Source organism: Mesoplodon bidens, assembly GCF_964165515.1.
Source record: "Mesoplodon bidens genome assembly, chromosome: 2".
NCBI classification, from domain to species: Eukaryota; Metazoa; Chordata; class Mammalia; order Artiodactyla; family Ziphiidae; genus Mesoplodon; species Mesoplodon bidens.
The window spans coordinates 126,028,177-126,043,268 of NC_138177.1; the positions used below are offsets into that span (position 1 = coordinate 126,028,177).

Here is a 15,092-nt window from a genome sequence, read left to right on the forward strand (position 1 = left end):
TCCCCTCTGTCTTCTATGCCACTCATGTACTGAATACAATCCCAAAATTAAGAAGATTCCATTTTTTAAAAATGTTGCTGAAAGTAAGCATTTGGGGACAGAAAAGAGGGAATTCTAAACACACCTGTTACCCCACAAAGAATTATGTACTGCCTCTTTAGCTGTTGTCTGCAAGGACCCCACTTTAACCCGGGTGTTAGAGGATCCTGAGGAAGCCTGGGAAGGCGAGTAGTCTGAGTAAGTGCCTGAGGAAACACTGTTATTCAGACAGTGAGTTTTGTCAACTTCAGACTCATCGGTTGATTCTGAAATGTAAATGGGAAAATATTATAATGTTGTGAACATTGACAAGTATAAACACAGAAAGGCAAGTATGAAAAACAGCATACCAATGAATGTTAGAGATACATATTTATAAAATATTTATATAGACTATGGTATATCATAATTTACAACTGGTGATTCATCATGCACATGCATTTGTGGCATATTTTCCACATCAGGTTCACAATGTTACCTTTTTTGTCCTTCCCTAGCAGAACAAGTTTGGGTGGGTACAGAGGGGTCTCAGCTAATGAAGGGTGAAGTTCCCCAATCCTCATTTCATTAGCTGGATGAACAAAAGAATCCTGAGAGATATAATAATACAGGACAAGGAAAGTAAACATTTAAACATTGGTTAACCAAGATGGCAATATCTTTATTTGGCTCAGATACAAGATGGGACTCCAGAATTTAATTCACCATGGCGTACTAGGAGGAGTGAATCATATGTATCTCTGAGGTAAGCACTAAAATGTTTTATGTTTTTCTAATTTAAATGAGTCCATTTATTTAGCAGACATTTTTTGAAAGCTGTTTATATGCCTGGCACTGTGCAAAGAACTGTGGAGTTTCCAAAGAAAGACAAAATGTCACCAATGTCCTGTGGGAGTTTACAGTCTAGTTAGGGAGATAGATGTAACTCATAAAACACGACTGAATTATAATAAGTCATATATAAGTAATACAATACATAATCTATAACATATAAACATGTAAGAGTTCTAAGGGATGAAGTCTTTTAAGAGTTCTAAGAGGGATATATTGCTGACCAACTAGTTTTTTTTTTCAAATATTAACAAAGTTAATGCACAATTGGGCCCTATAAATACAGCTTTTACTGCCAATCTCCCTCTTAATTCCTACTGTTACCCAAGTGATCTTCTCAGTTTCTTTAGTTTTACCATGCGTTCTTCCTAAGGTTTCTAGTTTTCTCATGATCAATCTAGCCTGCTAAATCTTCAATCTACACCCTTTCACTCAGTATAATGAGCAACACTGGTATAAGAATACAACTTTATGACAAATAAATGTATTTAAAAAAAACGATGAATTTTAAACTTCTGTAATTCAAATTATTATTCCCGGTTAACCAGGTAGTGGGAGGACATTAGGAAAAGCAACATTCTCACTTCCTTCTAGATATAAAAATGGCTTGTTTATGCTCAGGAGTAAGTAGTGATATAAATTTATGCACAGCAGTTATCTTTCTGTCTTTTCCCCTTAAACTCAATTTGAATTCAAAGAAGAATTTTCAGTTTTTTTCGTTCATTAGTACTTGTTTGTTTGAACATTAAGGTAATACATTTAGAAGTATTTTGTTAAATTGGAGAAAGAATACACTTGAGGACAAAATATAATAATGCAATGGTTCCTGCCTTATAACTAATTGGTTGGTAATATCAGAAAGAAACTCTTACTATACATTTTGTCTACCCCCGCCTGCTACCGCAAACATGGGTATATCTGACACTTAAAAAAAAATAATATTTCAGTGGGAGAAGATTGGAAGATCATCTAGTCCAATCCTTTCATTTCTTAAAGGTGGATTCTGAGACTCAGTGAGGCCCAGGCTTACATAGGTAAGTAGACAAAGATCCCGCATGCAGGTAGGATTCCTTTGGGCTCTAGTCCTATGATTATCCCTTACATTGCTGCCTCCTGGTTAGCTCAGCTTGAGCATATTAGAGACTTAAAATGCAGTATTGTATATATTTGAAGAGGAACGGAAAAGAGAATGGGATTGATGGAAATTCTGGAGATGAATAGGAAAATCTGTGTTTTCATGGATTTTGAAAATTATTTCAAAAGTCTAGCATAAGAAACTTTGGATAAAGTTTTGAGTTGAGAGAATAGAGTAAAAGCCTTCACACATCTTTAGAGACATTTATTAAGTAGAAGCAGATGCAAGTTTGAGAAATGGTACTATGAAAGGCATAAAATATGTTAAGACTTTCAAAAATTTTTCAGTTACAAAGTTGCATATTTCTGTTTTATTACTGCTTTATCACTTATTAATCAGGTTGCCTCGAGCAAGTCACTGTAACTCTCTGGATCTTATTCAATTTATCAATAAAATGGGGGTAATAGATAATAAGAATTAGTGCAAATTTCTGTCTGATACTAACATTCTATAAATATCATATAACTTATTTGTTGAAATAATATTTTAAAAAGGAAATATTCTTATGACATTTTATTATAGAAGTAAAAGCATTTTGTTTTAGTCAAAAACAAATAAACAAAATAGTTGTATAAGCACAGAAATGTAAATATAGTTAAGGGTTTCCACTACTTTTTTTTCCCCTTATGCCTTACACATTCAGTACTCAAGTTATCTTTTATGTATAGATCAAACATTTACACTTGTATCTCACAATTGTGACTGGAGCTCTGCATGGCAGCTATAGTTTGACTTAAATTCTAGTCTCTGACCCTGCTCAAGAATTTCTATTTTGAATTAAAAAAGAGCCCTCATGACTGGGAAGAATGATATCAGCTAATCATGAACTTGCATCTCTTCTCTAGAATTCTGTGGCCCTCCACCTAGGTAGAGGACTACTACTGAAACAAGAGTAATGGATTTACACTGACCCAGTTAGACTCTCTTATCTTTATGAGCAAAATAATGATGATGATGATGGTGGTCATCAGTTAAGAAGAATCTATTACCTGTCTACTATTGTGTTACTATGCTAAACACTATTTTATCCCTGTTGATTATTTAAACGATAATCTTATTTTTATTGTTATTTATTATTTTAAGTTGTTTATTATTATCATCTTTGTTTTACAAGTAAAGAAATGGAAGCTCAGAGAGGTAAGCTAATAATTCCAAGTCACAAGCTTAATAGGTGGTAGAGCTGGGATTTGAACTGGAATCTGTTCTTCTTGGAGGTCTTCTATTGGATACTGTATATGCTATATTGTCTATCCTAAGAAAAGCTCACTTCTCAAATGGGCTTCACATAGCAAAGTTAACTATCCAACAAAGGAAATTAATAATTGGCTTTGCCTCTATAAAATCTTATATAAATAGCTGGAAGAATCAAGTTCATGTTGGAAAAGTGGGTGAAACTTTTGGGACTACTATGGGTGAAGACAGTGGAAGTTACCAGTAGGGAACCAAATTTAGTGGAGTTCCCATTATAAGTAAATTGAGCCATAATTTTTTCTGGTGAGGGGACAGAGATTGAGGGGAAAGAAAAGTAAAATCTTTTTTTTTTTTTTAACCCCATTGCCCTTCCACTGGTCAAACTAAATCTTGGCTGATACTGCTGTAGTGAAAGGGAGCCTAAAGCCTAAGGTAGAAGTCAAAGGGGGAAAAAAAGCTTATGCCTGAGCTTTCGAGTCAAAATAAATAAAGGCATTAATAAAAGCATTTAAGGAAACTTTCAAGGGTAATTGACTATTCTCTTTTTCCTGGAGAAAGATGTGATTCCTCTACAGAGAGAAATTGGACTGAGTCTCTTAAGAAATGGAAAAGTGCCTTCCTTTATGAAAGTGGTTAATGAAAGCTAGTGACTCACAGAAGTATTAAAGGAGAATGTGGTAGGGTCTCCCTCTCTTGTGGATGGGAAAGGAATAGTCATTTACTGCAGCTTTCCTCTGTACCATGAACTGTGCTCAGAACTGTTATAAAAATTTGTTTTCATCTGATTTCATCTCCACCAAAACTCTGAAGGACTGTTACTATTATCTGTATTTTTAAAGATAAAAAACCAAGGCTCAGAAAGTTTTCAGTGACTTGTCAAGGTCATACAATTGGTAACAAGGTGGAGTCAAACTTTGAATTCATGTCTTCTAGACTTAAGTCCTTTCCCCTGTTCTGAAAACTGTGTTCTTGAGGCACTCACAGTGCTGTTGCTAATTCACAGGGACACATGGGTTATTTTAAATATTTGAGGGGAAAAAAACAATACTTGACATCAGTCAGATTCTGTAAGAACTGCTACCTTGAGGTAGCTCTCAGTTTCAACATTAGATTGCACACTTCTTTTGATTAATAGTCTTTGTGAATCTGGGTTTTTGGTGGTTGCTGTGATAAAAAATAATCAAGTGCCACTCGAAAATCAATGTGAAACAGAAATTAGAGTTGTAGTACCCAATATGATTCCAAGGTTTGAGAAGGTAGGTGGTGTCCAACAGGTGCACACATTCCATGAGTAAGTAGTTTTGGTTATTTAAGAATGAACTAAAACTATTATTTTCTCTTTCAATTTATGTGTATTGTTTTTTCAAATAACCACTAAGTGGGGCATAAATATTTACTAAGTTCTTCAGACCTATCAATAATAATTGGAACTGTTAGGTATTTCTTGGCTATCACTGTATATTAACCCTTGATACTTTTGAGCCTTTGAAATTTTGATTTTCAGTCTCATAGGCTTTGGTTTTTACATATAAATAAAATCTGGCTCCTTAAAAACTGTTTCTAAGTCACCCAGTCTATGGTTTTCTGTTATAGCCATCCAAATGGACTAAGATACTGGGGGAAAAACAAATGTAATCTCCACAAGGCATATATGAAGGAAAATGGGGGCAAAGGAGAACCTTCATATCTCTCTGACCTCCTTGTTCTCATGGCTCTCTTGGCCATATTCTCTATGTTAAAACTCTTGGCATAGGGTTGCAAATAGAAAGTGATCAATAAATGATATATCTTTCCTTTTCCCTCTTTCTCTGGTGCATTTGTAACCTATTTACCTTGCTTCTTCTTTCTGTTTTCTGCTTTTGCTCCTGCCTACCTCTGTTTGTTTTTTCTTGGTTTTCCATATTTAACAACATGGATAAATATGTCATACAGCGTGTGACACCCTCTTCCACCTTCTTGGTAGTATGATCTAAATAATGATAACCCAAAAATGGCAGGCACAGGTAAAACATATAATAAAAATGCATAGCATACACTGATCAGCTAGACACTTGGTTATTTGTGTTTATTATATCTGGAAGTAGAATAGAATTAGGACCCCTTAATTTGGATGCAGTAATGAGAAGGGAGGATGATACAGAAAAGGACATCTCCTAGCCCTAGGATGGCTAAAAGTTGGGGACAGAAGATCTAAAATCTCAATTTTAGAAAAAATATTGATATTATCAGTGAAATTTATATTCAAGAGGAAAAGGCTAGTAGATGAAGAAAACTAAGAAAGAGTGGGGTGAATCATAGAAATGAATATAAAGCTGAAAGTTGAGCTTCAGTGATATTTAGCTTGACTGCTTTAGCAAATTAAGAAGATTAGATAGGCAATACAAAGTCACTATAGTGTTTTTTTTAAGGAGGACAAGATTAGATATGTGTTTTAAAAGGATCATTAGCAAGGCAATGAGGGGGCTTGGGACAAGGTAAGCCAAGAAATTGACAGTTTTTACAGAAATGCAGGACAGAGTTGAGGACCTGAAGAGATAGAGGAGATACACGTAGATGAAAATGTATAGGAGTTAGTGACTGGAAGGGGCAGGGGGTGGGGAGAAAAAAGGAGAAAGAAATCAACATACCTCCCAAATTTCTAGCTTGAGTGAACCGGTAGATAATGGTGCCAGCTGACATCAAGACCAATTATACTGAAGCAGAAGCAAGTTTGAGGACGAAACATTAAAATTAATTTGGATTTGTTAAGTTTGAAGTGCTTGTGGGACAATTTTAAGATTTTTTTCTACTATTGGGATATTATTAAATTCATGACCAAAGCCATCATTGTCTCATCTCTCCCATCCCTGTATCAAGCAATTTTAGGATCTACGTATTTTGCAGTAGTTATTCAGTTTATGGGTTATCATGACCTTACAGTTATTTTGATGTTAAACTGTGATGACATGAGATCTAAATATAAAGTGTATGTGTATTTAGGGTGTACCCACTAAATGTTAGTTTTACTCCTTTTTATATTATTGCAGTATCTTAGAGATAAAAGAAAAGTATGTTGCTTTGCTATAGTATATCTGTAATGTCTTAGAGATGAAAAAGTATAATAATATGAGTTTTATAAGCAAAATGAAAAAAACAATGAAAAGAAATATTTACTTAAATTTTCTTCCTTAGATATCCAGCTATATTCCTCTCTTTTGGGTCAGGCTTGTACTTCCACTGGCAGATATACACACCATGCTTATTTTTGCTTAAGCTTTCTTTTCTCTTTGCCTAGAATGCCTTCTTCTCTTTTTGACTTGAAAAGAATCATCTAATCTTTAATATGCAGTTCAATCTTAAGCATTTCACATAACTTTTAAAGTGATTGGCAGTGACTGCTTATCACTCCATTTTCTTAGAGTATTATATTCTCCATCACACAACCAACGATGTTATCATGTTTTATATAATACGTTCTCTAATGGCTTCATCTGTGTTAAGTTTACCTGGCTAGGTTCTCAATTATTTGGGGACTATTCACACATTTCATATTTCTTTTCTCTCTCTCACAGTGTTTAGCACAGTGCTAAATATACAGTTGGTGTTTAATGCAAAAAACTGATGCTTTGAATGCAGATTTGTAAAAGAGTTTTGTCAGCCTAGATTTTTGAGCAGCAGGTATAGGAACTTCTAGATGTACTCATATCAATTATGTTTCTAATGAAGATTAAAAGATGATAACCAAATTAGTTGAAGAGTAGATGAAATAGTACAGAGGTGGCATAAATGTAGTTGTATTCTTTTCAGACCATACAAGTTGATAAGGATGAATATCTAATTCATTCTAAAATATAGGAACTAAGCTTCATATTAGATTCCGTAAAGCTAAATTTCAAAGTAACTGCCCCTTTTTATATAGTAGTGTTTCCTATAAAGGGTGTAACCCAAACACAAAAACATTTTAAAAAATTGGCTCTAAATCTGATCAAGAATTTTACTGAGATTTACAGAATACTAATAATAAAAAAAACTTCATTTAGGTTTTTCTAATGACTCATACAATAAAAGTTTGGGGTAGTCAAAGGAATATCATGAAAATGATTTAATGCACTTACTGACCAGGCCTAGCTGGGTGAGCGAATTATTCCTTCTGTGTGTATTGGAACTTTTGGAGCTGTATTAATGATTTTAGGCCATGAAGGTGCATTTATTAAATGCAACCCTCATAGTTTGGAAGAGTAGAGAGACTCATTTATATATTAGGAAAAAATGCACTTATCAAGGAAGATCTGTTCAGTTAAAAAAACATATCATTTAGTAATTCCAAAAAATCCAAACCACACTGGCAATTACCAATAACCTTGAAATACCTCCACTGTAATCTCCTTTGGGGCTACAGGCCACTTGTGTTCGTATTTTTCTTTCACAGTTTGCTCCGTGTTAGCAGTTGGATTTGAATTCTCAACACGCACTCCATGGCTTGGCTTACCCACCAGATTTTGAACAGATTTTACCATATTCTTTAAATCCTCTGGGTAAGGAGTTGGATATCGTTTTAGGTTTATTTCAACCTAGAAGTTTATAAAAAGAAATTTAACATAAAAATACCTTCAGCAAGCATGTTCACAAAACTACTCCATTTTATGTGCAGTAGTATAACCAAATGCAATATAGTGAGTGTTGAGCTGGCTGAAAAACTGTGTTGTAGAGTAGAACACACAGTGTTCTTTTCACATTCTGCCTCCTGGGACTTCTCCCCACGCCTGGCCACCTTTCTAGATTAAAAACAATTTTTGGATTATATCTTATGTTTAGGTCTACTCTATAGATGGTTGAAATAGCAGTAGGTCAAACACTTAAGTGATTGGTAATCTCTGAAAAATTTAATTAAGTTACTATCAGCTGCTTTTATACTTTAGAGGCTGTTCCCTTACCTATTTTAATTATTTAAAAATAATCATTTTGACATTAAAAAATATCTTTGGAGTATCAATGCAGGTGATGGGAGAAGACCCCAAAAGATTTACAAGTGAGTTATCATGTATTAAAAAATGGGGAGTTGACAGTATCTGCCATCAAATATGCACCAGCTCTGTGTTAATTAGCATGTTACATCAAAAGGTAGGGTAGCTAATTCTTGTTAATAACTTAAAAAAAATCCTTCAAGGAGGCTTTTATATTTAGTTTTTACCATAATAAAGTAACATGCTTTATAGGTTACATCTTACAATAAAGAGAAATAAAAAATTGAGAACATTGTCTAGGATATTCTAGGTAAATATGTAAATTTTGTCTTATACTTATCCAGAGACTTATTTCTATTCTTTTTTTTTTTTTTTTTTTTTTTTTTTTTGCGGTGCGCGGGCCTCTCACTGTTGTGGCCTCTCCCGTTGTGGAGCACAGGCTCCGGACACGCAAGGCTCAGCGGGCATGGCTCACAGGGCCAGCCGCTCCGCGGCATGTGGGGTTTTCCCGGACCGGGGCACAAACCCGTGTCTCCTGCATCGGCAGGTGGACTCTCAACCACTGCGCCACCAGGGAAGCCCTATTTCTATTCTTGAATTCATTTTTGGTGTATCAATCTGACTTTAGGGAATATACATATATTAATTACTATTCTTCACATTTAATTCAGAGAGAGAAAATATGAGACATTCCATACAGAATATCCCACCTTCAAAGTACTTAAACTATACTTAAAATGGAATAGATACAAATTATCCAGGCTGATTAAAATGGAGTGGGAGGAAAAATAAGGGGGCATATTTACTTTGCTTGGTTTATTCCAATAGTCATGTCTTTTTGAATCTGAGTAGAACCAACTTTACAAAATGCAATGATTTATGTGATTGTGGTGAGTATGTGTTGGGGAAAGTGTGTGTGAGGGTCATTGGGGGAGGGTAGAGGTGGAAGAGAAGCTGAAAGGGAAGAAGAAAGAGGGGGATGAGAGATAAAAAGAGAAAGAGGGTGGGGCACACACATACACACTCCCTCCACACCTATGTAACACATGGGATGTAAGAAACTATGATAGTGATATAGATCTGAGGATTATAAATATGAATTAAAACACTTTTGCTCATCTTCAGTTTTAGCAAATCCACCAACTTTGTTATTCTAGTATTTCATCTTCCTGTGGCTCACTGTCCATGTCAAATACTGGGATTGGACTTCAGTAGATGATTTTTAACATTCCTTTCAGAACTAAAATTACAAAATTATTTTTCCAATAATTTTTTGGGAAGCTGGTGAAAAACCAGATAAATTTATTAGTGTAAATCTCATTGAAATGTAATTTAATCTTTAATATGCTGAAACAAATATGATGAAGTTAATAATATATAGAAACAAAGCTACAAAAATATAACCCAAGAAAAAAAGTTAGGCTTTACCAAAAAAAAAAATGTATAAGTTGTTAGAGTGTAATATAAGTATATCTCAGGGTACTTTATAATGCATTCTTAAATAAACATAAAAAGGATGATAGCCATGCTAGACAAAATCCATTGGGATGAATGCATTCTTGGATCTGCTGTTTAAATTGGTATTAGAAACATTAATCACAAATTTGATCTACGTTTAAAAATTATATTGTTGAACTTGTTTAAAAGTCCTTGATATCAAAGGACTTAAAAGTCAAAAAACTACATTTAAAAAATGTAAATTGTAGAATGGTGTGACTATTATGCCAATTAAGAACATCTTTAAATTTTTAATATGAATGAAAAATAACTTTCAAATAGGTCCTTAAATTAAAATTCTACACACCTTAACAATCCTCAATATTAAAACTACACTTCTAAATTGAATCAAAGGCAAAAAATGGGAAGTGTTCTTTTTTTTTATCTATAAATTTATTTATTTATTTTTCGCTGTGTTGGGTTTTGGTTGCTGCACATGGGCTTTCTCTAGTTGTGGTGAGTGGGGGCTATTCTTCATTGCGGTGCACAGGGTTCTCATTGCGGTGGCTTCTCACATGGCAGAGCACAGGTTCTAGGTGCATGGGCTTCCGTAGTTGTGGCTCGTGGGCTCTAGAGCACAGGCCCAGTAGTTGCGGTGCACGGGCTTAGTTGCTCCGCGGCATGTGGGATCTTCCCGGACCAGGGCTCGAACCCATGTCCCCTGCATTGGCAGGTGGATTCTTAACCACTGCACCACCAGGGAAGCCCCCTGGGACGTGTTCTTTCTTAACTGAATTAAATACATCGAGTAATGTATTCTAATTTTTGTAGATGCTGTGTCTCTTCTGACGCAGAGGGCTATTTGCTAATGGCCATGGTACCAATATTTTCTGGTTATTTTATAAGCAAGTTAATGTTATATTTTGGTCACATCACCAGAATATATTTGGGTACTTTATCTCTGTAAAAATATTTAAATGGGGCTTCCCTGATGGCGCAGTGGTTGAGAGTCCGCCTGCTGATGCAGGGGATGCGGGTTCGTGCCCCGGTCCGGGAAGATCCCACATGCCGCGGGGCGGCTGGGCCCGTGAGCCATGGCCGCTGAGCCAGTGTGTCCGGAGCCTGTGCTCTGCAATGGGAGAGGCCACAACAGTGAGAGGCCCGCGTATCGCAAAAAAAAAAAAAAAAAAAAAAAAAAAAAAAAAAAAAAATTTAAATGTAGAAATAAAAGTGGATTTGCCATTAAGCTAAAGAAGCTTAAGTTTTAGGGACTGTCACCTGCATGGGCTCTTTCCAAAGCCTTGTGAGGAGCCCTACTTATGTATTTACATGGTTATTTTATATTCTTTTCCTTAAAGAGGCTCCTCTCCAAATTGTGGAAGCTTCAGCTCTCATAAAACTTGGATCTGTTCCACCTATACAATAAGCTACTTGCTTCCCATTTACTAGTCTACTAGCAGAATTTACTGGACTTAGAGTCAGAAGACCCAACTTAAAACCACAGATTTACCCCCAACTAGCTATCAGCCACAATCTTTCTGTCCAGTTTCTACTCATGTAAAATGGGAATGATAATATCTTGGGTTAATCTAGAGCTCGAATGAGATAATAAATGTGAAGTCCCTTGAAAATGTATGATTTTAATGCAGAGATTAGATACTATTTCTAATATCAGATTCTTCTTATGTATTTTTTGAATCTGGAGTCTTTTGGCAATCTAGTTTTATTATATATATGTCTAACTATAATACCTGTAACTGGATTTTTTTCAGGTTGTATGCAGCAATAACTATCATTTACTCATTATCTGACATGTGATAGTCACCATGCAAAGTATTTTATAAGAATATATAAAACTAATTATTATTAGTTATTTATATAATAAACAATACTTATTTTATTATTTACCATATGGATTTAATTATATATGAATAATAAATAGTTATAATTAATAATATTAATTAAAATCTATAATTATAATTAAATCTCATTTTAATTTCACAACCCATTTGTAGCATCTGTTACCATTTTACAGAAGGAAAACAGGGACTCAGATGGTGTAAGTTACTTGAAGGTCATACAGCTACAGGAATCAATGCCCATATTCAACCTCAGGTCTAACTCCAAAGCTTATGCTTCACAAGTGTTACTTGGCTCAGAGCTATTCTCTGGTATAGGTGCAGCATATATTTGTACAATCTTGTGGAAGAAGTAGTGTAAATCTAAAGTGTGAATTTTATTGAGTTAAATAAGATAATTTCAATTTTTAAAACATAAAGTTAACATAATATTTTATAATTAAAGACATGAAAGTATAGTATTTTATAATTCTGTTATGGTTGTAAGCTCTCTAAAAGCATATTTTTATACACTTTTACAGATTGTTTTGCCTCTCTATTTTTCAATGCACGTGTGAAGTGCTTCAGAAATGAATAACCATGATCATAAACACAATTATATTAATAGTTCAGTAATGCCCAGTTAGTTTCTTTATATTGCTAAATATATAGGCTATAAATATTCCCTTATTCTAATATGGGATATATGTAATAGGTGGGAAAAATTTGTCAATTATGTTCTTACCAAAATGTTGTGTTTATCACTCACCATAAAGTATTTGCTCATTTTACAGGTACATTTTATTAAAATCAATATTTTTACTGAAATGTTATTTTATTTTGGAAAATAGAAGTGTTTCACAACATTCTATATATCTCAGATCTTAAGAAAGTGCAGTAAATGCAAATAGTAGCTGCAAGATGTTGGAGACTCCCAAAGATTTAGCAATGAAGAAAGAAATAATGTTAATAGCTAGGGCATTTAGAAGTGATACCTTGAATTCACAAAGAACTATGCTTTTCTTATATAATGATTAAATTATAATTTGATTTGATTGTAAATTCCAGTAAGAGAAATAATAGTTAATGCTTTGGTTATTAATTGTGAAATATCTTATTCTAGGTATTAATTGGAACATTTTACATAGAAAGGAAACTTATAGCAGTTTTAGTTAGGATTCTCAGCTTGCCATATATTGTAGAAAGAATATAAGACACAGAATAAGAATTTAGTCCATTACATGTGGATAAGGTTTACAAAAAATGTAGTGTTCTTCCACAACCCATTAGGATTTTTTTTTCATTAAACTCTTCAACACCCCACCCACTGAGATAATGAAGCCCTATCTGCCAGAATTCCCAGGCCAATCTTCTCTTACAGGAATTCTCATCATCTGTGCCTTCAAATTAAAGGGAAATTGTTGCTTTTCAACAGATGTCCATCTTTGTGCTCAAAGTCCACTCTCAGCAAATTTCAATTCAAATCTCATGCTGTTTTAGAATCAAGTTTTAATTATTTAATCTCCCCCAGAATTGATATTACAAAAAAATGTGTGTATGTCTGGGGACAATTTAGTTTGCATCAGTAGTGTCATCAACATTCTGCCCGACTATTGGTATTCCCACACTTTAAATAAAAATCTTGAAAAATAAAAACATAAATAAAAATGAAGCACCCAACTTAAAAAACATGCCAGATATCCCACCAGTGGGCACATCATATCGATGTTCCCTCCCCCTCTGACTCAGTTCTCCCCACCCCATTGCCAATGTCAATGAATAAAAAATTAAACTGGGATCAAACACTGGCAATTGAAAGGTTTCTATATGATCAACATTTCTTAACCCAAATCATGCAGAACATACCCCATAAACCACTGTTCCAAGGTTGCCTCTACGTAAGGGATTCTCCTACCCCAAACACCTAGGCCTACCTGTCTGCCACTTAGAGAGGGAAGAGTGGTGGATTGTGCTGCAACTGGCAATGGAGTACACATGCTCCTTTCCTGCTGGAGGCCACTTATACAACCCCATGCCAGCTGTGGGTCATTCTGGGGGACGGGCATATCTTGGATCTGCTGATCACACCTGGCCCATGGTGTGCAGCAATCGCCAGACAGTCTGGCAGGTTGGAGAGTAATCCCACGCTGGCCCCTTTCCCAGGGGGCTTGGCAGGGGTGATCCTGTGGGAGAAGGAATCTCCATTTTCTGGGAGAAAGAGGAGCACTGTAGCAAAACTTTCACTTTATCATTTTTCTATTCTTGATTTTTTTTTTCATTCTGGGTAATGCATTTAAAACAATCATCAGAAAATTAGTTTTAATTCTATGTAATAAAACAGTACCAATATTATATGAAGCTAAAGGGTCACAATTTCTTCACACAATGCAGCTTTCATACTAAACTAAACTGAACTTTCATACTTTCATACACTAAACACATTATAAGTAGGGCATTATACTCTAGTCTATTTGGAAGTTGATGCCATAGGTCAGTGGTTCCCTTTAAAATTTTATGTAAATAAAAGGTAAAATGGTGCTAAATTTAATGTACATGTAATGAGCCAGAAAAGTATAATTAATTTAGTTCAAGATTTCAGCATATTCCATTCATCATCATACTTCCATGATGATTTATTTAGAAATTTGTTTGTGTTCCAATTTGTCCAATAGCCAATGGCATTGGAAATACTCAAATTGGTCAAAACCAAGTAGTTTGAGATTTTGGAAACATATTATTTCACCAATATATAAAATAAATCAAATATAAATAAACATAGAGAAAATGTACTCTAAAGTATAATGAACCTACTCTAATTATAATCAAACTTGATCACATAACACACAAACAGGGCTTCTAAATGTCTGTTTGCATTTGCTATATTTTATGCTTTCAATGACACATATACCAGTATTAAATGCACTCTTTTCTTCTTGGAGCCTTTGAATATAGGTTACTTTTTAGGAAGAAGTATGTAGTTTTTGACATTCAATGAAGTAAAAGAATGAATCAGAGGTCCAGTATAGAATGCATCATCCATTTGTTCTGGATTTAACATATAAAATCCTTACAAGAAGAACTGAAATGTTCTAAAGATCTTTTTTTGTTTATTTTTAGTTAAAAAATGTCTCTTTGGTTATTAGATAGCATTAATCCACCATTCAGAAACATTTTTTAAGCCCAAATCTTTAATAAAATTGTCATTTTGATTTGGGAATCCATTTTGATTTCTCCACAATGATATAGGTAGGCTTTGTCAATTACCTTACTGACTAATTCCAGTAAGGTTCTAGAGTATGCTGGTTTGAGAAAAAAGTTTAGAAAATGTGAGAATGAGGGGATAAAAAAGAACACATCACACAATCCAGATCTATTAATAGGATGCGTATACAATTACTTAGGTAATTAGTCACTAAGGGTGAGAGCTGTTAGTATCCATGATGGAAAAAGTGCAAAAATAATACCATAAAAAATTGATGAGAGATTCAAGATGTTGCCATGATGATAACATGAAGATCTGATGTTGATATAATCCATATAAATTCTGTTATTTTCAAATTTATATAATGTAAAAATACAGATTTTAAAATTCCGACCTTGTTACTTGACTTAGATTAGTGCCAATAAGCATTTTTAAAAATATGCTTTAAGGTGAAAAATTTTAAGTAATTTTCCCTA

General features: G+C 34.3%; 1 protein-coding gene and 1 long non-coding RNA gene across 5 annotated transcripts in view; one reads left to right on the forward strand and one right to left on the reverse strand.

Annotated features, from left to right (window-relative positions):
• The window catches only part of LOC308612841, a 156,982-nt gene that overhangs the window by 104,015 nt on the left and 37,875 nt on the right, over positions 1-15,092 (forward strand). For 2 of the 4 annotated variants that reach the window (XR_014015144.1, XR_014015145.1), the window contains exons 4-5: positions 714-784; positions 1,818-1,904. This is a non-coding gene — a long non-coding RNA (uncharacterized lncRNA). The remainder of the gene's footprint in view (positions 1-713; positions 785-1,817; positions 1,905-15,092) is intronic. The other 2 variants (XR_014015146.1, XR_014015147.1) reach the window with 1 other exon arrangement.
• Positions 1-15,092, reverse strand: part of LRRC7 (leucine rich repeat containing 7) — a gene marked incomplete at its 3' end in the record, with an annotated part of 507,551 nt that overhangs the window by 86,615 nt on the left and 405,844 nt on the right. Inside the window, exons 17-20 of the mRNA XM_081225604.1 lie at positions 13,349-13,597; positions 7,546-7,746; positions 518-629; positions 125-305 (exon numbers count right to left, since the gene is read on the reverse strand). Of these exons, the coding sequence (XP_081081730.1) occupies positions 125-305; positions 518-629; positions 7,546-7,746; positions 13,349-13,597 (743 nt within the window). The remainder of the gene's footprint in view (positions 1-124; positions 306-517; positions 630-7,545; positions 7,747-13,348; positions 13,598-15,092) is intronic.